This window comes from Conger conger, chromosome 14, assembly GCF_963514075.1.
Source record: "Conger conger chromosome 14, fConCon1.1, whole genome shotgun sequence".
Classification (NCBI taxonomy): Eukaryota; Metazoa; Chordata; class Actinopteri; order Anguilliformes; family Congridae; genus Conger; species Conger conger.
Window position 1 is genome coordinate 5,698,206 of NC_083773.1, and position 24,485 is coordinate 5,722,690.

General features: G+C 46.3%; 1 protein-coding gene across 1 annotated transcript in view; it reads left to right on the top strand.

Moving 5' to 3' along the window:
- Window positions 1-24,485, top strand: part of LOC133110329 (chemokine-like protein TAFA-2) — a 91,117-nt gene that overhangs the window by 51,615 nt on the left and 15,017 nt on the right. The window contains exon 2 of the mRNA XM_061220343.1: window positions 6,451-6,563. Coding sequence (XP_061076327.1) covers window positions 6,452-6,563 — 112 coding nt within the window. The 5' untranslated portion in view covers window position 6,451. The remainder of the gene's footprint in view (window positions 1-6,450; window positions 6,564-24,485) is intronic.

Here is a 24,485-nt window from a genome sequence, read left to right on the forward strand (position 1 = left end):
ATATTTTATTGAACATTTAATGTGTTTACATTATAGGTAACACAAATGACAAAGGAATGAATGTGGATTCATCAAGTTTAGAAGTTAGTTATTGCTGGACAGACAGGGATGTAAACTGCAACTTGACTGGTTGGCAGAGGCATACAACCGCGAGGCGGCGGTTATTTTGATCTAGTTTCAAGACATTGTATGGAGTTTTGCAGCTTCTTGAAACGGAAATCTTGACAGACACGCTTCAGGAACAACTTAAGTGAAGAGTGCGGTTTTTTAACGAGCTGTCAGAATCCGGCCCTTCATGTAGGAGCGGATTATGCCCCCTGTGGGTCTCTGCTGAACCCGTTTGAGAGAGGAGGCCTGTAAAAGCACATTTTCTGGCGTTCCTCTGCTGTTAGCACTGCTGTCGATTGGGATCATCGGCAGTTGGGAGACGACCGGAGAAACTCAAAGCTGTAATAGCCAGGCTCACATTGTGGATAAATGAATGGGAACAATTTGCCCATTAGTCTGTAGTGTGCTTGGACATTTTCTTTGTGGAACACGGTGAAAATGATGTCCTTGACATAGAGACGGAAAAAGGTTGGGGATTGAAGCCTACTTGAAGCATGAGACCAATTTAATTTATTCTGATAAAATCTTAAATTCTGCATCATAGAGAGACATTAAACAGGGACCAAGGCTTTAATTCAGTTTCTTCCCCCAAATATGATGTCCCTCACACTGACTGCAGGAGGTGGAATCAGACTATCCTCTTCTCTTCTTCTCTTGTTTTGGTGGATGACCTCTAGCAATGCTCAATGACAGGGACCATCAACTCACGGTCCTCCAGGGCCGAGAACTGCAGGTTTTCCACCCTCCCTTTACCTGGACAGGCGTGAAGACACTCTGACCAGTCAGCAGCACACATTTTACACAGGACAGAGGAAAATCAGGGCTGGACTTGGATTTGAGGGGCCAGATTCGATCGTCCCTTTCTGCAGGCTTTCTCAGACGATCACAGGCCTCTGAAATGTAAAAGGCTGCTCCCCTACCTTGTTCCTTTTTCATTCTACTCGCTTTTTTTTTTTTTTTTTTTTCTCCGGGCCTTCAAGATGATTGTCACTTTCCGAGACAAAGCAGGCAGTCCGTCCCGGCTCGTGCGGTTCAGCAATCGCGGCGTTCATTACGGGACCTGCGTACCTGCACAGGGACAGGTGGGGATCCGGGCTGTCACCACAGTCGCGGGAAAACATGCAAATCAAGACGGATAATGTTCTGCTCCGGTGCCTCCCTCCCGGAATTATCTTAGCGCTCTCCCCCTCGCACGAGATTTAGCTGTGATTGTAGCGCCATAGCACCAGCGTCACACAACGCAGTCCCTGTTCAGCAGTGCTACTTACCCCCGGCACATTGCGCGGTAATAGCTCGCCGTAATATATTTCTGCAACAGTACCCCTGCAGCCTGTTGTCTGATTCGCTGTGTTTATGGCAGTAAAATTTCACGAGCTTAGAATAAATAAACAACATTTCCATGTACTTAAAAAGTATATTAAATTATGTTATTAATGTTTTACCATAGCTCTCCCAGGGCCATATTCTCCAGTCCAGCATCCCTGTTTGGGATTCTGACCCCTTGTTTTGGGACTGCTTATTCACAAATGCAGCTTTATTTCAAATGAGTCCTTATAGGGGTGTGTGTCTTGTGGGGGTTTACTGTTGGAAAGTAAAACAAAATGCTAGGGACGTAGGGACAAGTCCATATAAATAATACAACACTTAAAATCCTGTGAGGCAAGGCTTGGGTATTCTTTGATTCTTTGTTTCTATCAGAGGAGATTTAAGCTTTATCATTCATCGTCACGCATCAGTCTCTTCACGTGTTACCTTGGTGATCATGCGTTATACTGCATTATACTGCATATACTGTGGGGGCGACATGGCTCAGGCAGTAAGAGCAGCATTTATACATTATCCTGCTCTCTATCCATTATCCTGCTCTCTATCCATTATCCTGCTCTCCATCCATTATCCTGCTCTCTATCCATTATCCTGCTCTCTATCCATATCTCCTGCTCTCTGTCCATTATCCTGCTCTCTATCCATTATCCTGCTCTCCATCCATTATCCTGCTCTCTATCCATTATCCTGTTCTCCATCCATTACCCTGCTCTTCATGCATTACTGTGCTGTTCATGCATTTAACCTGCCCCTTCACCCATTATCATCTCTTCATGCATTACCCTGCTGTTCATGCATTACCCTGCTCTGGGTTTTGAGCCTATGAGCACAGTTACACTTCCACATTGCCGCTGTTTCTCAGTCTCCTGGCTCATTCAGCTCCTGGCCCAAGTCTGGCTAAAATCCCTCCCTATTTCCAGCTCCCACCATGACCATCACAACCACCCACGGATCTCATTAGCACTCAGACAGGTGGATTGTTCCGGAAGGTTTGGTCAGATGGAGTGATAGAGCAGGACGGCCTCTCTCTCGCTCCTCTCTCTCATCCTCCTCTCTCCTCACATGTTTTTCTCTTAGGCTCTCTCTGTCTCTCTGTCTCTGTCTCTGTCTCTCTCTCTCTCTCTCTCTCTGTCTCTCTCTGTCTCTCTCTCTGTCTCTCTGTCTCTCTGTCTCTCTGTCTCTCTCTCTCTCTCTCTCTCTCTCTCTCTCTCTCTCTCTGTCTCTCTCTGTCTCTCTGTCTCTGTCTCTGTCTTTCTCTCTCTCTCTCTCTCTCTCTCTCTCTCTCTCTCTGTCTCTCTGTCTCTCTCTCGCTCTCTCTCTCTGACCGTACCACACATAGCGACCATCTCCGCCCGCCCCTCCATGTGACAGATGTGCGGGGTCACGGGCGCACACCTGCAGGGGCACCCGGTCTCACCAGTCAGACGGAGCCCCTCCGAGAGTGTAGCCAGCGAAGCTTTGCCTGTCAGAACCCGGGAGTAACAGATGGACTCCGTTTCCCAGAGTTCTCACATTTCCCTGCGACCGGACAGCCCGGCGACACGGCCACACCTGCCGTCCTCATCCTTCACCTTCAACGGCGGGAGGTGTGTGAGCGCGGAAGAGACATAAATAGACCTCTTGTCTCTTCTCCTTCTGTAAGAAAGCGGTTTCCTGGGGGACTAATTAGAGGGGTGCACCAGGCTCAGCCGCTTGTCTGAAACCTGCAAACGAGCGACGCTGAAGTTCTGCCCTGTGCAGGTGAGACAGGTAAATTGGCTTTGGCGTGTCTCAGCTGTTTGTCCTTGTGGGCCTCTCTCACTGCTTTTGATTAAACTTTATACTTGGAAGAGATGTGTCTTTTTATTTTTGTTTTCAACAACCCGTTTATTTACATAATGTTGAGGTAACCCCTTCAGTTAATGCTTTATTTAAAACACATTTAAAGTCTGGGGAATGATGGGATAAAATTGGTGCGATAAAAGTAAATATTTGCACCAACATAGTTATATACATATATACACTACCGTTAAAAAGTTTGGGGTGACCTTGTCTTTTTCTGTTTCTTCAGGAGATTTAAGCACATTCAGACTGTCACACACTGAGAGACAGGAAGGGTCCTTGTTTGATCCAGACAGAAAGGCAGCTGCAGTCAGTGTTGTCTGTACAATCACAGTCAAGTTTGTTTGGTGAATAACAATCAGGTTTGTCTGTACACATGAACAATACAAAGTTTCAGTTATGTAATTTTGTGTTTAATCGTGGAGAATGTATTACACTGAAATAGTAAGATAAACTATTTAACATATGCATCAAATATAAATATATGAATGAATATCTGTCCATACATCGGTAGTGCTGATCAGAGCTGAGGGCCTCCTGATCCTAAATTGTAGCACAGTTATTTAACGACCATCTAAGGGCCAAATACAGGTTGTCATGGACCCCCTTTCATTGAGAAGCACTGAGACACGCAGCAGAATGTAGTGGTCATACAGCACGCATCAGAAACAGTGAGTGAGTGTGTGTGTGTGTGTGTGTGTGTGCGGTTCTACATTCCTCCTCCCCTGTTTCAGACCATGGGGAACTATCGGGAGACATTATGGTTTTATTTCCTGCGCTCTCTCTCTCCCTGTCTCTTTCTCTCACTCTCTCTCTCTGTCTCTTTCTCTCTCTCTTTCTCTCACTCTCTGTCTCTTTCTCTTTCTCTTTCTCTCACTCTCTTTGTAGCGGTCACATCTCTCCCTCCCTTCCTATTTCTCTCTCCCCCTTCTCTCTCACTCCCTCTCCCTCTCCTCCACTCCTTCCTCCCACTTTCTTTCTCTCCATCTCTCTCTCTCCCTCTCTCTCTGTCTCTTTCTCTCACTCTCTTTTCTCTTTCTGTCTCTCTGTCTCTTTCTCTCACTGTCTCTTTGTACATCTCTCCCTTCCTCCTTATTTCTCTCTACCCCTCTCTCTGTCTGCCTCTCCCCACCCCCCTGTGGGCCTCACTGTGGGGCTAATTGGATTGGCTGAGGGTCGCGGGGTCAGCTGACTCAGCGCTTCCTGTGCCAGGGGTTAGTGCCCTGACTGATTCTGTAACGGAGGAAGCCGCCTGCTTCAGCATGCCACTCGTCATAGACGCAACCGAATATCGAGAAGGGACGAAAACCATGGCCTTAATATGCTTTCAGATGAATTTGTGTTTTTAGATGAGGATTATTGCTGCACAGTCTTTTTCATGTAGGGATCGTACTGTATTATCTGTGTATTGCGACATGGGGATGAGGACTGAAAACACTTAGACTTTGGCTATGGGAAATATTACCTACTCCCAAATTTCAGCCTGGGCGGACCTGAAATTGCAGCCTGAAATTACAGGCTGAAAGTAGCCTAGCATTAATACGGTTGATGATTGTACTGAATAAACATGTTAATGGCTATAATTTATTCTGGTCCTGTCATGCATGCCTTTTTGGCTGCTGAAATCCGAGCTGAAAAGTAGCCAAGCCTTGCTCGACCTGACCTGCCCTTCCTTTAGACAGTACAATCCTAACTGGATTATTTGCCACAGAACGCCCTTTTCGACCAGTTCTTTAAGCGAAAGTGACATTATTTCATGAATGTTGAAGTAATGGCATGGATTAAAATGTTTCACTATGAAGTAGGCCTGCAAACTCTTTTCGGCTAAACAAGTTTGATCCGGGGTGTAATTGCCATTTAAAGAGATGTAGAATTGTGGTGTGATGTAGAATTACCCCTCCCATCCACCAGGGGGAGTCCACCCACACACAGGCTCTCTTGCACAGAACTCTAATGGTCAGACTGTGAAATTCCTATGGAAGGAGCGTCACGACACACGGCTCAAAATGAATGCTGTCTCACTGTTTCCTGAGCTGTGTAACCCAAAAATAAAATGCTATGAAATGGATTTGGAGAAGAATAGAGTTGCATGGAGGCAGACGAAGTAGTACTCTGGGGCTATCCGGTACTATAGTTCACTATTCTGTGTTATCAGTAGCAGCATAGAGCTCATGGTCCTTCCACGTACGTTGCCGAGTTTAGTTTGACTAGTTTGACATTTTGTCAGTAAACCCAGGATTTCTGGTTTCACAAAGTGAGTTTCACTATTTAGCCGTGTACCACAGACAACCTGACAACCGACAACTATCAACCGCCTGTCACTGCTTGTTAGCTGCGGTTTTTCCAAGCTGTCGGCTTCCTGGATGGATGATGTCAACTTTCAACAGCTGGCGGCTCTCGATTCTTCTCCGGTGTAGTCGCCGCCGTACTTTGGGCGTCGATCGCTGCGTTTGATTCACGACAAACCCGCTTCAGACTGCCTGGGGGGGGGGGATTTTCCCCTTCAATGTAAAAACAGAAATCTGCATTAATATGAACATAAAGGAGGAACTCGAGACTCATTACTTTTAACCTGAGTTCTTACTGGTCTAGTTCTGATGATCGTATTTATTATTTGTTTTATTTATATGTATCTCATTTTATTCCTTCTGTCTTTGCACTTACTTTCTTGCGTTTATTTATTGCTTTTATTCTTTTTATTTATCAGTTTTTTTAATTTATTCTCAGTGAAGCACTTCATGTTGCACCAAGGTGCATGAAATGTCCAGTGTAAATAAAGGCTGATTGATTGATTGATTAACTGAACGATTGATCATATCTGAATAGATTGGACATTCCCAAAAGTCAGTGGCTGGGGATGTTTGATATTGGGCCAGATGCCTGAGGCATGCTGGGAAGGGGAGCCGGGCTCTGGTGCATCCTGATGCAAACACGTACCAGTATGTCATGAGCAGCCTGTTGCCTGTTTATGGTGCTTGACTGGGACCCGGAAGGGTTGGTGGTTCAAGCCCCAGTGTGGCTGCAATAAGATCTGTGCAGATGTTGGGCCCTTGAGCAAGGCCCTCAGCCCCACATTACTCTAGGAGGGATTGTCCCCTGTCTAGTCTAATCAACTCTAAGTCGCTTTGGATAAAAGCATCAGCTAAATAACTGTAACGTAATGTAATGTAATCCTCTGACTGGTTTTTCTTGCAGAATGCGGGACAGGGAGCTACAGAACGCCTGCAAATGGGGTCTACTGTTCACCCTCTGCCTGGCATCGCTATGGGGACGACTGACCCTGGCAGCGTCGCACAGGAGCCACATAGGTAGGTCAGAGGTCAAAGGTCACGTCACTTCCTTCGTAACGCACTGTTCACCTTGTTGCCGCGCTAGTTTATCTGCACTGTGGGGGGGGGTCAACCAATTCTTGAAGACCCGTTTTTCGGTTCAGCCTGGGTACGCAAGAGGAAGGGCTCCTCTCCTTGTTGTTGTTGTTAATTTCAGTTAACTAGAGCGACGAATGCTTCTACTTAGGCAATTAGCCGGGAGAGTTTATGCTGCGGGAGGAGCCCTGCGTCGCGCACGAAGGCGCGCCGCGCTCTGAAGTGCTAAGAAGCCGTCTCTCTTTTCAGACATGTTTACGGGAGCGTGTGGTTTCTGGTGGCGGCCCAGCGTGAGGTTTTTATTATTTTATTACTGAACTTTAATGTCTTATCTCCCCCCTGGGGGGCTGCGCAGTTTGTGTTGCAGGCGGGGGGGCGCAACACTCAGACAGGCTGAGAACCTGGAAGGAGGAGGGTGGGGCGAGAGGGGGGGGAGGGGTGGGGGGCGGTTAGCACATCGAATCTGGAGCCTCCTCCCTGAGAACTGTCAGAAAACCAGCAGCATCCCGGTCTTCGGCCTGAGCTATTCTCTTTTTTTTTAACCGCGGGGGTTAAAAGTGTCTCGCATTCTACCAACACGCCTGGTCATTTTTTAAAAGTCATTTTTTAAAAACTTGGAATGGACGCGGCGCTGATAGATGGACAGGATTTATTTACTGAAAGAAGGGCAAGACGTCTGAGCAGTCACGGCCAGCCGTGAGGCGGTTTGACTGACTGGTTTTGTGCGTGTGAAACCTCACCCTGAGCTCGCCCTGCTGGGTATGGTTCCACACAAGGCTTCTCGCTTCATGGCGGGGAGGTTCTCCTTGTCGCCGTTGCCTCTGGCTTCCTCTGTGGGGGGCTTAGGTCAGGGTAAACTGTGAAGCATGTTGTGCACAAATCCTTCGTAAATATGTGCTATATAAGTAAGTAAAATCTATTTGATCACCCAGCTGTAAAATCCAGCTACGGCCAGCTCGAAATTAGCAGGTACCAGCTACTTTCAAAACATAGATTGAGCTAGTCAAAACCATGTTGAGCAGGGAGCTAGTCTGAACTGGTCAACCAGGAAAACCATGTCGAGCTGGGAGCTGGTCTGAACTGGTCAACCAGCTAAACCATGTAGAGCTGGGAGCTGGTCGGAACTGATCAACCAGCTAAACTGTGTTGAGCTGGGAGCTGGTCTCAACTGGTCAACCAGCTAAACCATGTTGAGCTGGAAGCTGGTCTGATTCAAAACCTACCATGAGCTGTTTTTTTCTATGGGGGATTTTTGCTTGATTGTTGCAGCTGATCTGTGGCTCTGAGCACAAAATGGCAGCCATGCATCACCCAGGTGGGTGCTACGGTATCACTGTAAATATTGCTTTGAGTTTCCAGAAACCACCATGTACTTAAATGTAAGGAATTTCACAGAGCCCCGCAGCCAATGGAGCGACAGCGTGAGCTGTGGGGAGTCTGGTCTGCCGGTGGCGAGGTTAGGCTCCTCCCACAGGGGGGGGAGAGCTGATTGGCTGCGTGGTGAAGAGCTTCGGACGGGATCGATGGCCTCCAGCGGGGCTTGGCCGGCAGGGCAGACAGCAGCAGGTCCCGCTCTCAGCCCCCTGTGCCGGCCGGGCCCTGTGAGAACACCTCTTTAGGCACTTAACTCAATCCAGAGGCAACCAAACACGGGGAGAGGGCACAGCGTCGAACGCCGCCGCCAAAACACGGGCGTCCCGTTACACAACAGACAACGAGGTGGGGGAGAGAGGGGGAGAGGGAGAGGGGGGTGCAGCAAGGGAGGAGAGAGGGGGATGAGAGAAAGAGAGGAGAGAGAGAGGGGAGAGAGAGAGGAGAGAGATAGAGAGGGGAGAGAGAAAGGGGAGAGAGAGAGCCCAAGAGAAAAACATGGGAGGAGAGAGGGGGGTGAGAAAGAGAGAGGAGAGAGAGAGAGAAAGGAGAGAGAGAGAGGCCGTCCTGCTCTATCGCTCCATCTGACCAAACCTTCCGGAAAAACAATCCACCTGTCCGATCACACCTGATCAAACTGTGCGGCCATCAGAAACACGTTGGCGTGCGGAGTGATTAATGCGGTCTGACAGAGGAGAGGCTCGGACTCCATCTGGGGCCTCCATCTTAGAAATAACTGCCAACAACAACAACAACATCAACCCAGAAACTACTGTACAAAGGTTTTAGGCACCCTAGATTATTTTCAAGTATACATACATACGGGTTTTCTGTATCAGTGCATCAGTAGAACAGAGCACATTAAATTAACATTTAACATGCATTTTCAAAAAAATTACTATTTCAGTAAATAAAATAACATATTAAGTGGCAAAATTTTCTTTTAAAACTGCAGTGGTTTCCCTCAGAGAATTGATGCAGTTTTAAAGGTGAAGGGTGGTCATTCCAAATATTAATTCGATTTTGTTTCTCTGAACTAAATAAAATGAAGAACTGTTTACTGCTCTTTACGGTAGATGTTTTCATATTCAGAAAGTTGTCAGAATCTTCTCTGGCCTCAGATGTTTGCTGGGCACTGTTCTGCATATCCACACACTTTAAGCGGTATCGCTGTTGGAAGTGTCTGCCGTCATGGTGACATGGAGGAAACATGTCGACCTTCTTCAGAACATCCTGTGCCGTTTCAGTACAAACAGACTGTCGGGCTGCTACAGCGTGGGGTTGAAGGCCACACTATTCAGTTTCTTTATCGTCTATTCGGGAACATAACACAGTATTTTAATGTATGTAATTAGACGTCTTGGCATTTTGAAGCTTATCTGAGGGTAATAAATAGTGACATGGAAATAAAGTATTATTACCTATTCATTGTGAACCGTTTATTGTATCTCTAAATGCTTACGCATTTGGAAAAATATGAAATTGACCTTACAGAATAAATTCCTGAATTAATATGCATTCCTTGTGGGTGTGAAAATGATTTTCATGGCATGTGTTATTCGTACTAATAAATCAATGCGTTGTTTTATTTGTTTAATGGGTGAATTTGCAGTTGGGTATTTGCTTTTCCCCGTGGGTTTATTCACCAGTGTCCTCACAACTCTCAACGTTTTTTTTTGGGGCGTTTTTATATTTTTATTACACCTTCCGAAACTCTGTGCATCCGCCGTAATGAGGCAGCTTTAAAAAAAAAACAACAACATAAAAACCCACTTTTCGGCATCGACCGTAATTGCTTGAATGCACTTTTATTTGGATAGATTTATGAATATGTCATTTATTGCAGTCATCGGGCCGGAGGTATATTTAGTTATTTTTGCTTCCTGGAGTTTGTATGCTGTCAAATTTAACAATGTCCAAATAAATGAGCCTGACAGTGGCATGCAGTTAGTGCCTGGGCGCTGCAGGTAGACAGCGCCTGGTGAAATGTGCGGCCGCTCAGACTCACATCGGCATTCGGCAGTCTGGAACGTTCTGATCGGTAAATTGCTCGTAGATATCGGCGTGCGTAAAAGCAACGCAGGACTGAACGTCTTCCCCAGACCCCTGGTATACCCTACTGCGCTCACAAAAGTATAAGCCTCGCTGATACACTTGGTCATGTCATATTATTGCGTCAGTTATACTCCTGTTACACGTATGAAATGCAATAGAATTCAGATGTATAATTATTGGTCAAAAATATAAAGTGAATAAGGGACGTAGTTATTTTTCTTATTTAGCTGATGCTTTTATCTAAATTTGATTAGAATAAACGAGGAAATCCCCCCTGGAGTAATGTAGGGTTATGGGCCTTGCTCAAGGGCCCAACAGCAGCATGGGTGTTATCATATACCTGAGCCACTAGGCTACAGGCTGCCCCCTGTAGTACTATTATATTTCAGCCAGTGCAGTCCTCCCTGGGGTAAACCCTCATTCTTTACCTCATTGGGCATGAGGGGCTCAAGGGTTTTGATCCACTTGAAATGTTCCAGCTCAAAACTCCAGTACATTGGCGTGGGAATATTCGCATCTTATTGGCTGTTCATAATAAATGTGTTGTTAAGCACGGATGCGTTACTTTCTGTGTAAATACTGTTATATTCAGCAAATGTATGGGGTGTTCGCATCCAAAAAGCATTAATATGTCTGTGTCCTGTCCCGAAAGTTCAGAATCATTTTCCTCCCGTTTACTAGCGTTCGTCAGGACGTGGGCCGATTCGCCTAAGATGGTTTTCTTTTCCGCTGAGAAAGAGCCGAGTGATCTCGGGTATTAGAGCTGCATTAATTATTAAAGCATATTACTTATGCATTGCAGTAAAATTATCTTGGCGTGAGAAGGCAGAAGCACACGCGCTAACCCCAGGCTCGTGGCACTGAAAACGGCACGCTTCGGTTAGAGAGTCCTGGCTATAGCGTGAGCACACGCCCCTCCCAAACCGGGGTTCGCCCGGATGTTCTAGAACTTTCCGCGGCACGTATCTCAGCAGGTGCTGCGATGTGGGACACGCGTGTGCGAGCGAGCGAGCTTCCCGTGTGCGGCATGAATCATGCATCCGCGCCGGGAGGCCCTACGGGCTGGTATGAGGCGAAAAAGAGCGATTTCTTCTCTCGTGTGTGCGTCTCAAACGTTTTTGCATACATGCAACATCCAGTACGCCTGATGGGAAAGGCTCGGAAATGCACAGCCCATTCTATTTTTAGAATAAACACGGGAAGAAAAAGAGCGAGAAGCAAATGCTCCTATTTTTCAGACAAACTTATGGACACTTGCTGCAACTTTGGAGACATCGTGCGAGTTCTCTAGCTGCTATTTCAAGGAAGGGTTTATTTCAGGAAAAGCTTTATGCTGCTAAACACCAACAGTACATCACATCCCAGTGCAAGGCTAAAACAATTGGTAACAGCACGTGAACACAAAGAAAACAAAAAAAAGAGCATTTACATTGTCTTGTCTGTCACATGACGCACCTCCTTATAATAGTCTTCTCCTTGCATGTGTTACCTCTCATTAGTTATTATTTGCAGCTTGTCTGGTGGAGACAGACTCTCATTAGTAATTATTTGCACCTTGTCTGGCTGAGACAGAATTGAAGCAGACTGTGAACTTCTGAAGGACACGAAAAGAACAAAACCACATAAAAGGGCAGAACTTTTCTTTGTGACTTTTCTTCATGACTCCGTGTCATAATTCCACCCTCTTAACTACAGACTGAGAGGTGTGAAACACGCTTTATCTGAGTTTTTATTTTATTTTTTTAAACCACGGAGATATTTCATATTTCTATGGGGGTGCGGTGTCTTAAAGCTGATCAGTTTATCTGATTGTTCTACACAGGTTCAAGTTTTTATCGATGTGATCACGCTAGCACTAGGAACCATACTTCCCTCTAGAGTTTTCAGCACACTTGTCCCTGGTTATGATTTGCACTTTATTGTACGACATTGTAAGACAAGAGTGTCTGCCAGATAGCTGTAATGTAATATAATGTAAAGCTGATTTTAGTCCCCAATTTTCTTCTTCAGTTTGGAACGAATGATGAATTGTGTTTTTCGCGCCTGTCCCAGCAAGGCAATGCCCTCTGTGGGTTGAGGAGATTTCTCAGCTCTGCTGTTTCTCTTCAGAGTTAATCAGCTGAGCTGCACAGTTACACACAGCTGCTTGTCCAACCAGAGGGGGCGCTGTTGCTTAGTGAGTGAGGGGGCGACACCTAACCCCCGATTGCTCAAGCTGGTTGCTGCCTTGCATGGCAGCCAATTGGCGTTGGTGTTTGAGTGCGTGTGTGTGTGTGTGTGATTGGGCGAATGAGAAGCATCAATTGTACCGTGCTTTGGATGAAGGCGCTATATAAATGTAGCCCGTTTACCATTAGTGAGTCGGTGCCAGGCCTGCTGATGGAAACGTGTTTTCCAGTGTGGCTGATTATCCTCTGTCCTGATTTGCTGCTGCTCACCGCCGAGGCTCATGGGAAAAGCTGATGCACGGAAAACAGGCCCTTTAGCGTGACAAGCCGTCAGGCCACAGTGCTTACAGGGACAGATCTTTCTGGGCTTTCTGCTGCTGTTTCTGTTTTCGCGCATGTTTTCCATCGGCTGCGTGTACGGCCAAGGACATTGTCAGTATGTAGAGATATTTCTGGGGCCTGAGGTGTTTACAGTGGATTATTCGATTATTCTTCACAATAATTATGTATGCTTAATAATTCATAATTAGTAATTCCTATGGCTTATGCAGCTTGGGACTGCTGTGCATGTATTTATAACTGTGAATAGACGTATAAATACGTTTGGTGGATCGGAGACCTGTCCAGGGTGTATTCCTACCCTTCGCCCAATGTATTCTGGGATAGCGCTCCAGCTCTTCCCACCATGGCCGTGACCAGGAGTCTGTGGGTTATACAGTGGATGGATAGATATTCAGAAATGTAGATGCAGAGGTGGTAGCCGTTTTGGTGGAGGGACACTGTGGCGTTCGGCGAGAGGTCAGGGTCACATGACGAGGGAGGGAGAGGGAGAGGGAGAGAGAGAGAGAGAGAGGGAGAGGGAGAGGGAGGGAGAGGGAAAGGGAGAGAGAGAGAGGGAGAGGGAGAGGGGCAGGTGTCCCTGATGCCATGCCTGGGCTGTGCCCGGAATCACATTTTTCCTGGGCTGTGCCAGGAATCACACTTTTCCTGGGCTGTGCCCGGAATCACACTTTTCCTGGGCTGTGCCAGGAATCACACTTTTCCTGGGCTGTGCAAAGAATTCCCCAATGATGCGTCTCACTGCCTGCACTTCTCCGGACATGAAGACCTCCTCTGACGGCTCGATACGCGCGTTACCAAGCTGTACTCGCCCCGATGAAGGCAGGCGCTCGTGAATATTCATTAGTGGTGAGTCACCTGCTTCCTGCTTTGGCACTGATTGCATTCACTGTTAAACCTGAAGAGCACTGGAAATGCTAATCAGTCATGGTGGAAACACAAACACTGACAGCTTCTCTCAGATCGCTCATAGATGGTGTTACAGCTGCCAGCACAAAATTCAGCGCTGGTTCTGCTGTTCTGCTCAAAGAATGTGCTAGAATAATGGTCCCCTGGTCCTTTGTGAAGAACAGGAGCATTATCCAAGCATTACCTGTCCTTTCTCTTGTTCTTCCTCCTGCACGGTAAAGTGCTGAATCAACTCTCACAGAAAACATTCAGTCCCACTATAAGAGTTAATTTAACACTGTAGGAACCCCCCAAATACACTAAAAATGGGACGTATCTGAGCGGCGAGGGAAACGTGTGTAGTCTTTCCAGCCGCTACTGGAACATGGTCAATGGAATGTTTTCTCATTTATCTGACTCCAAAAATATTCGCTTAACTGTTCCTCTGTTCTTATAGTTCAACCAAAGGAACTGCAAGTGCCCGCCAATGGTGTGGCTCTATAAGATCGTTATCTATAGTGTCTTGTGTAGATGCGGACGTGCCTCTGGCCTGTATAGACTCTACACTGCTAGGTTTGCAGTGGTGCAAGGATGCAGCTTAAAATGAATGATATTAATTAAACAGAATGTTCAATGTAGAATACAATGCCAATGCTAAATGTTAATGGAACACTGAACATTGTATCCTTCCACTGTTCTTCCTCCTGTTATTTTCATTTGTGAAGAGGAAGAGAAAGGAGGGAGGTAGTTCTGAACTGCAGAACATAAATATGTAATGGCCCAGAGCCAGAAGAATCAAAGCCTTCTGATTCTGTAGTAGGTATGTAAGGAGTGGTGTGTCTGCAGTACATAAATAACAGGGCTCTGCTCTTATAGTGGAAATATGAAAGGGGCTCTGTTTCTACAGTAAATGAATCGGGGGTTCTGTTTGAGAACCCTACTCCAGTATTGTTGTGGAATTAGGGGGTTCTGTTTGAGAACCCTACTCTAGTATTGTCGTGGAATTAGGGGGTTCTGCTTTAGAACCCTACTTCAGTATAGCTGTGGAATGAGGGGGTTCTGTTTGAGAACCCTACTCCAGTATTGTTGTGGAATTGGGAGGTTCTGCTTGAGAACCCTACTCCAGTGTAGCTGTAGAATTAGGGCGTTCTGCTTGAGAACCCTACTCCAGTATTGTTGTGGAATTAGGGTGTTCTGCTTGAGAACCCTACTCCAGTATTGTTGTGGAATTAGGGTGTTCTGCTTGAGAACCCTACTCCTGCAGCTCATACTCTTCTGAAACTAATTCCAGTTCTCACTGATTCTCCCCCAATGTGACTGTAAATGTGGACATGATTAACGATAATCACATCATAAGTAATGTGGGTGAGACACTGTTCACTGCTGCGCTATCTGTGTAATTTAATAAATGTTCTCTGCCCAGGGTGTCGCACAAGAGCTGTGCAAATCAGCACGCAATTAACCTCTGTCAGAGATGTTCACATGTGGTGCGTTTGTACTGTACGCTCTCATTCGAACTGCTGATCTCACATATTTCTGCATGAACTGCAAAACTGCCACCCTAAAAAAGCGACTCACTTACTGACACTTCTTAAGCAGTGGAAAAAAAAAAAATCTCTGTAAAAGTATTTAGGGCTGTGCTAATTTGTTACGATAATAAACCAACCTTACTCCTGCACTGCATTAGTGATATTGGCTGAGCGTTGGCACGTGTGTTTCTATAGACTTCCTCAGATATGGGCTTACTGTACATTTTTAAGAAGTGTATCGGATATATCCCGGAGGTGGGGTTTCGCCGGCGGTGCGGCGCTGCTGTGCCGGTGAAATCGGTTTCCTCGTTTGATGGGAGAGAGCGCTGAGTCGGGGGGGGGGGAACTTTTCAAGGTACACAAATGCAGACTTTACAGGGGCGCGCCGATTCCCCTGAAGGTTTATTATGGGATTAGCATATTACCGGATTACTCCGCTGATGGGGAGCGTGGCGCTCTGACCTTTCTGCCCGGCCGGGCGGCGTGAGCCGCAGGATCAGACACGGAGGCCGGAACGTAAACAGAGCGTCTGCCACCTTGCCCGTCGCCAGTACTGACCTTTAAATGTTGCGTGTTTAAATAAAGTAAGAAGCCGTGAAAGCTCCCCCTCCTTCAGTCTAATCTGCCTTTATTTCGCGACGCTCACCCAGGGCCATAATAAAAAAAGGGCCGTTTGAAATTGGAGTTGGAAGGTTTTCATTAACGGCGGATTTTTTTTTTGACATTTTCATTAACACTGATTATAAGGCTGAGGCTGAAGGGGAAGGGAGGGGCCTCGGTAACACCTCTGTTCTAAAATTATTGCTTTTTGTGTTATTATAATGCTATTTATATGCTATTTGTGTTAGTATGTATGTATACAATTTTTTCAATTACAATTTGAATTTTGAGCATAGAATATACTGGTGTGTTATTTTATACTTCTCGGTCCTAATATGGTGGCCAAGTATGCCATTGTTCTGGATTCAAATACTTTTCTTTGCTCAATCAATTTTTCTGTTGCAGTTCAGCCAACCAAGAGGACCAGTATTTCATGGGTACCAGTACACCAGACAAGCACAGTAAAGCGTGGAAAAGCATTTAAATCCAAAACGCTCATGTGTTTTACGCTGGTCTGGGTGCCAATTATCGTGGGTACTGGGGACCTGGGCTGGAGACGGAGAGGTTGCAGGTTTCATTTCCTGCCGGGGCTTTGTCACTCTGCCCTTGAGGAAGGCACTTGAGCTGAATTAATCCGACAGCATGCAGCTGTGTAAATGGATGGCATGTACAGAATGCATTCCGTGTGAGTCGCTCTGGATAAAAGTGTCCGCTAAATGCCTGAAATATGAACTGTAAGTGAGCTGCTTACCTAACAGAAACAGAGAGTTTTGTGTAGCTGTGTACAGAAGCTGTGTGTACAGAGATATCAGACACTGGAATTAAAAATATCATTTAACACAGTTTGTGATAATCTATTTTCTCATCACTTAACATCTCTGGTAAAACCTAACAATTATAACAATCCTAACACCTAACCCTAACACCTCAGAACTAACACTTACACTCCAACGTCGAAGAAAGGCAGTAGGAGGTTTTTAAAAATGCACTCATTCACTGTCTGTGGTTAATGATCTCGTGCTAGTGTGCGTGCACTGTGATGGGTGTTGATGTCAATACCTAGCGATGTTGCTGTTCTCCTGCCGTGTTGTGCGGTATGATAACACATTCATGAACAGGCCATTCAGCCCAGCAATGCTCACCTTTTCCTACCACTAAAGTGTACCTACCTGTACTGCTTAGTTTGCCTATATATGCCGAGATAAATAACATCTCGCACCATATCAAGCCTGGTCTTGAAATTCAATTCAATTCAATTCAATTTTATTTGTATAGCGCTTTTTACAAAGGGCCTTTGTCGCAAAGCAGCTTTACAGAATTAGAAACCGGGCCCCAAGAATACCCCTCGGGCAACAGTGGCAAGGAAAAACTCCCTGGAAACAGGAAGAAACCTTGAGCAGAACCTGACTCAGTAGGGGAACCCATCTGCCGCTGGTTGACACCGGTTTGTAGAAACAATGGTTTTAAACAGAAAACCAGATTAAATAAAAGCACATAAATGTCCAATAACTTGAAGCACAGATGGCAGGAACACCAATGGGTGGCACTGTCAGGCCAGGGGACAGGCTTGGTGCTCCCGCTGAATCAGCAGTGGGTGGCACTGTCAGGCAAGGGGACAGGCTTGGTGCTCCAGCTGAATCAGCAGTGGCAGGAGGGAGTTGTGCGGCTGGTCTTGGGCTGGAGCTCCGGGCCAGGAGGGGGTGCGCAGGAAAAAGTTGGGCTAGCGCTCCGGGCAGGTGCCCAGAGCGGGGAGAAGAGGAAAGTAACATTGTTAGGGGGTCCAGAAAACCCCCAGTGATTCTGCCTCCACTCCATGACCTGGGAAGATAGTCCACACAGTGACCACTCTCTTCATTTCTTTAAGGACGGGAGCAATTCAACAGAATCAAAATGAACCATAGCAGATTAATCCACCTGCTCCTCATCTTAATGCAGTCGACGTTGTATCAGTATAGTGGTGGGCGTGAGAGCCTCTTGCCAATGAAAGTGAGCTTTAATTTGGTTGACACCATTGCTTGCACCTGGTCGGTCAACTGTCAGTAAGCTGCCTCTTCGTACTAAGTGTGTTTGTTTAGGTGGGGCCTTTTAATCGATGTTTCCATGGCAACTGCACAGTGTTTGGACAGTGTCACAACCTGGGAAATTAGATGTCACTTCAAAATATCTAAACTACACAACTCAACAATAATCTACTGTCATTTTAATGTATTAAAATAAACTGATGATAGAATAAGAAAAAACAAAAAAACAGAGAGGACTAAAGCTGTGTGTACAGAGATATTAGACACTTGAATGAAAAATGTAACAGTTTGTGGTAATCTTTTTTCTCATCACTTACCATCTCTGTTCTACCCTGTGATGCCAAAGGCATTTCTCTGGGACTGGTGAAGCACATGCCACTGCACCTGTCCTATAGAGCCAGATAACCAGGTCTGACTGGGTGATATTATTCAAATGGTAAAGAGTGTTTATTTAATCAGGATTAAAAAGAGGTGGGAATTTAGGGAAGGAAAATATCCTGGGAAAATCTATAGTATGTGACAGTGTAGTATGTGGAATGCTGTGTGTGTGTGTGTGTGTGTGTGTGTGTGTGCGCGCATTGATGTATGGTATTCGTGGCAGCCAGCCACCATTGGCGTGTGACTGTGTGAATGGGTGAATGATGGGCATTAATTGTAAAGTGCTTCAGATAAAAGCACTGTATACATACGGTATATACATGCCGTCCATTTACTGTGTGTCCATTTATTTGGTGTGTCACTGTGTGTGGATGGGTGAATGTATGATTTACTGCGGTTAGCGGTGGCAGTAAGAGGTAGTGGTAGTGGGTAGCGGTGGTGGTAAGAGGTAGCGGTAGCGGGTAGCAGTGGTGGTTAGCGGTGGCGGTAAAAGGTAGCGGTGGTGGTAAGAGGTAGCGGTAGCAGGTAGCGGTGGTGGTTAGCGGTGGCAGTAAAAGGTAGCGGTGGTGGTTAGAGGTGGCGGTAAGAGGTAGCGGTAGCGGGTAGCGGTGGTGGTTAGCGGTGGCGGTAAAAGGTAGCGGTGGTGGTTAGCGGTGGTGGTAAGAGGTAGCGGTGGTGGTTAGCGGTGGCGGTAACAGGTAGCGGTGGTGGTTAGCGGTGGTGGTAAGAGGTAGCGGTAGCGGGTAGCGGTGGTGGTTAGCGGTGGCAGTAAGAGATAGTGGTACATAGTGGCAGATAGCAGTAGCGGTTAGCGGTGAGCTGGCTCTACAGTGCGGGGTTCTGGGTAAACACCAGGCCTCTCTTTCACAGCTCAGCCTGGCCTCGTGTGACCGGCAGGCATTATTGATATCTCCCCCCGACCCTCCCCACCTCCACCCACCCACCCTCGCTAATTTATCCCAAAACCCTTGCAGCGGAGCCCCCCTTCCCCTCCCCAATAACACGGCTCCCTATTTCATTTGCGATTGATGCGCTCGTGTCTCTGGGGCGGGGGGGGGCAGATTTCTCAGCTCCAGTCTGCCCCCGGACGTAATAACTTCAGAGGCCGTTCAGTCATGAGGGGCGCTAGACTCCCCCCCAGGGAGGATGATTCATCCCCCCTCCCAGCCCTGTACACTCACACAGACTGGCAGTGAGACAGGTGTACGGTGCAGACACACACACACACACTCTCTGTCAGAGAGACAGGTGTACGGTGCACACACACATACACACACACTCGCTTTACTTGGCAGGCCCATACATCCAGGACAGGGGCTGGGCTGGGCCATCTGCTCCCCCTCCACACCTCGAGAGTGAGAGAGAGGGAGAGAGGGAGAGGGAGGGAGAGAGAGAGGGAGAGGGAGGGAGAGAGAGGGAGTGGGGAGGGAGAGAGAGAGGGAGGGAGAGGGGGAGAGAAAGAAAGGGAGGGAGTGGGGAGAGAGAGAGAGGGAGAGGGAGTGGGAGGGAAAGAGAGGGAGAGGGGAGAGAGAGAGGGAGGGAGGTAGGGGGAGGGAGAGAGAGAGGGAGGGAGAATGGGAGAGAAAGAGAGGGAGGGAGTGGGGAGAGAGAGAGAGGGAGAGAGAGGGGAGAGAGAGAGCGGTAGGGGGGCTTGGCTTCCAGCTCGCGGGGCTGCAGGTTTGACTCCCCACTGCGGTGCTACAGCTGTGTCCCTGAGCAGGGTGCTTAGCCCGCACTGCTTCAGTACACACCCAGCTGTGTGTAGAGATCAGAGACTGTGTACGTCACTCTGGATAACAGCATCTGCTCAACTCCTCACATGTAAAGCTAAATGCACAATACATGATGGGGCAGCCTGTCGCCTAGTGGCTAAGGTACACGATTGGGGCCTGGAAGATTGGTAGTTCAAGCCCCGGTATAGCCATGATAACAACCACACAGCTGTTTCCCTTTAGCAAGGCCCTTAACCCTACATTGCTCCAAGGGGGATTGTCCCCTGCTTAATCTAATCAATTAAAAGTCGCTGTGGATAAAAGCGTCAGTTATTATTTTTATTAATTTATTAAATGCGTGAGGATGAAGCCCTGGTGTCATTTGGGCCTTTTATGAAATGTATTATCTTTCTGTATTGTGTTGCCCATGTTTTTTTAAAGTATGTAAATGTTTATTTCTTTTTGTTAGAGCCATCATGTACATTTTACCTGCAATGTTAATGTATTAATGATACTGTGTGATGCAGTGTATAATGATAGTGAGAATGAAAATGATGATGATGATGGTGATGATAATGTCAGATTTTATTGAGAATTCATTACATTTAATAATTCATAATGTACTGCATTGCTGAAGCTGACAGATGGATAGTCTGTAAGATGTCTAATTTATACAATTTATATATTTTTAGCTTGATAAAAGTAAAGGCATATCACTAAAGTAATCAACAGGAATAATATGAATGAATTGAAATAGAAAAAGAACCAAATAGTCATTACACAAATTATCCTGTGTTTCTTGTACACATACATTACTGTGCAAAAGTCTTAGGCACCTGTATAACATTCTGTGCAGATAAGATTCTTTAAAAAATAATTCAATTAAAGATCCTCAATAAACATACTATACATTTTACATTACCTTTGAGTAATTTGGCAGAATAGTTAAAAACTGAATCAAGTCAATATTCAGCGTTAAAACTGTATCACTTCTCTGCAGTCCTGCAGTTCTATAAGACAATCAGCAGGGACGTTGTTCCAAGCATGTTGGAGAACTTGCCACAGTTCCTCTGCAGACTTTGGTTGGCTCCTTGCTTCTGATCTCAGACAGCCTTGATCAAGTTTTTATGTAAAAAGTAGTCAATTGCTTACAGTAATATTTTACTTTCTTGAATGAAATACAAAAATGTCTCAAATGTGGAAATCTCAAATGTGTTTGTTTATACTAACACACACACACACACACAAAAAACATACATATAATAAAGTCTAGGGTGCCTAAGACTTCTGCACAGTGCTGTATTTATGTAAATCATACATATAATGCTACACTAATTGATAGCCGTAATGGACGTTAACCTTCCCCACACAGTGACTGTGACGTTCAGTGCTCACAGAATCGCTAAGTCTCGGCTTTGTCTGCTTCCTGGCGGCCTCCATTTTAATTATGATTTGATATGAGTCATCCCTGCCTGAGTAAACTCTTCTGTTCAAACATGGATGCCAGGCAACTCGCCGCAGGCTGTGGTGGACACGGTGACGGGGAAGCAGATGTCACTCTGAATACGCCATTCAGGAGCCCCTGCCTGTTACGCCCGGTTTAGTCAGCTGATGGGAGCTCGACACCGCCCCCTGTAGGCAGGTGAAAGCACTGACGGTGCAGATCAATGCATTCTAATGTGCAGCAATGCCAGGGATCGTCCAATCGCAGTCCTAGAGGCCTGAGAACTGCTGGCTTAACACCCTCCCCCCCCCCTCCTTTACCTGGGAGTCAGGTGTGAAGACAGTCTGTTCTGTCAGTGCCAGGAATAGTTCAGTTTATAACCCAGGAGAAAAGAAAGCCAGGGCCGGATTTGGATGGGAGGGGCAGAGTTGACGATCCCTGCGAACGGCTTCACTCCTCCGTGCCACCGCTGCTGTCTGTGTGTCTCTGCCAGTATCTCAAATCAAACTCCCTGCTGATAACGCCGATGTGTACCTCTGTACCTGGAGATCCTCCGTTTCGTTCCTTTGTCTTATCTCGCCTGATTTTGATCAGGGAATAAACCCCACGGTCTGCGGGATACGGCAGTACAGCGCTGTCAGTTCTGAAGGCTCTGCCGCTTAGCGTTGCCTGGTTTTGTTGGGGTATTTTTGGGCAGGAGGCCGGTGGACAGAACTGGGAGGAACCGTCTGCACCTGAGGCGGACCTGTGCAGAGTGTCGTGCCCTGTTTAACTCTTTCCCTCCATTGTAGTGGGGCTGGCCCCTCTCTCCTGGGGAGTGTTTCACAAAGCAGGGCTACTGGCTTCGCTGGATAACTACCCTGAGCTCTTTTTACTTCAGTCCACGTTCCAGATTTGGGAGAATTCTGGGTTATCCAGCGAACTCCCTAATCCTGCTTTATAGTATACCCCTCCGGGGGCCTGTGTCATGAAGCAGGATTACACTGAGTAACCGTGCAGTTATAACACAAATTCCTACACAGATTCTGCTGGTGTAATTCACATGTCTAAGCAGCAGACCTGGGTCGAATATTTGGATTCAAATAGCCTACTTTTATGTACTCATTGATATTGTCTGATGCGACTGAGCCAGCCAAGAGGACCAGAATGTGGGGTTTGTACTTTCTGAAAGTATTTAATGGGTTCCAACACTCTCAACAAGCTCAGTATATCTTTGAAAAGTATTTGAACCCAAAACAATTATGTATTTGACCCAGGTCTGGTAAACTGGGTTTCTGTTGAAAGCGCAAATACACTGAGTTGCTGTAGACATATTGCATTTCTCTTTAAAAAAAAATCTACCGGCGCGAAGTTAAAGAAAGACTCTGACAAGTCGTGCGAATTGTGCTCGTTTCAATAAACACGTCGGGTTTATCACCCGCATTCCACTGACAGTCATCTGTTCGTTTCGGCGTTTTTCGCGTTCGCGGTTCCTGGTGCGCTTGCCTCACCCACTCACTATCTCCGCTTCGTTTCAGCTCCGTTTTCCGCGATCCAGATGGCAGAACTCTCCCTTCAAATCACATCAAATTAAGCGGCTGCCTTGCGTATGAAGCACCGGCCTCGGCGATGCGGCGGTTAACGAAAGGCTCCGGTTCTCTCCGCCCACCTGTTCAGAAACCCTCCGTGACACGCTGTCAGCGCGAAGTGCGCGCTGTCAAAGACGCATCGGCGGCGTTGGAGACGGCGGTTTCTTTTTGAAATAATCACTCCCCGCTGTTGCCGGACTGACAGCTCGTACAGTAGCTGAAGAAGTCACGTAACACAGTCTGTGTTTTTTTTTCTCCTCCCTTGAACTGCCTAAAAACGTCTGGGACAGAAATGTAATCCATTGTTTATTCATTTTCGTTCAGTTTCAGGACCAAAGATGTTTGACGGTTTTACTTAGATTTCGCCGGCCTTCCAACCCTCCCTCACCCCGCTGGGAATTAATTGCGGCGTGAGTGTGTTCCATAAACGCGTGGGCAGGTTTTTGCGAAAAGGCACAAAGGCATTAAAACCATATAACAGGAGGCTCACAAGTGACCCTTGTAAGGTGAAGAGGTGTTTACCACAGTGCTACAGTATGGGAAAGCAACACAGGTGGCAACGAGCAAGCGATATTGGCCGAAGCTACCTCCCCATAAATTCACAAGCAGACTGTTGAACATAATATTGGACAACACCTCCGAGAGACCGCGAGCTCTTTCTGCGGTGACACCCGGCACTTCTCTTTCTGACTGGCGTTTTCACAGTTTATGATATTTGGGATGTGCTTTATGGAACCGATTTAAAAGCTGTTGTTTTGGTCCATATGCCACCTGACACTACAAACGGCATTGTGAAAGGCTCAGAACCTCTTATAACGGAAAACGCAGACATCAAACAGTCCTTTTCTGTGTTGTATGATTCACTCTCTGCCTCTTATTCCGCACATTTGAATTTGAAATAGTCATGGATTAAAGGCTTTAAGAAACATACAGTGTTTGACAATAATAATAGTAATAATAACGAATATATAAATAATATAATATAAAGAATATAAATAATTATAAATAATTACAAATAATTATAAATAATAAGAATAATACAAATTCTAATAATTATTATTGTTAATGTACACAATGCATGGCAGCTTCTGCAAGACATTTGCTGTGTCTTGGTTGTTTTTGCACTATTTTCCCGTATACCGGAATTGTGTAGGGCAATTATATTTGCATTTGTTGTGAACGATTCCCTGTGGTGACAGACACTCTCGTGAAGCCTGCACTGTAAGGAAGTCTGCTTCAGTAAGGCGTTTTCATTCCGCAGTTTCCATTAGCGCGCTGAATGGCAAATTAACAGACTTCGTTTTTCCAGAATGTTCCGTGAGATGTACAGTTATTCAACGCGCACCCTCACATAAAGGGACAGTGCAGATACGTTTTTGTATTTCAAGGAGTTCCTGAAACTTCCCGAAAATTCCCAAATGTACCACGAAAGTGCAGTGATGTTCTCTTTGGGTACAAATGAGCTCATTTTACCAGCAGAGAAGGTAGGAATTAGTTATGTATTGCTGCCTAAGGGTACAATTCTATGCACCTGCAGGGTTACCACTCCAGCGACAAGCATTTGTGCCTTTTTTGGCTCTTTTTGTACCTTTGTTTCTGAGAGTGTGCGCTCAGGCTGTGGAGAGATGAGAACAATAACATCTACCTCAGTCTTTGAGCTCGGCTGGCGGTCCCTTTGGAGAGAACGAGACGGAGGAAGCACGCACGCTGATGTGCTCCTTACACACCTTTATCTTAGACAACGTTTCCGTCCCGGTGGCTCTTCGCCAGGTTCTCTCCCCTTTGGAGAGAA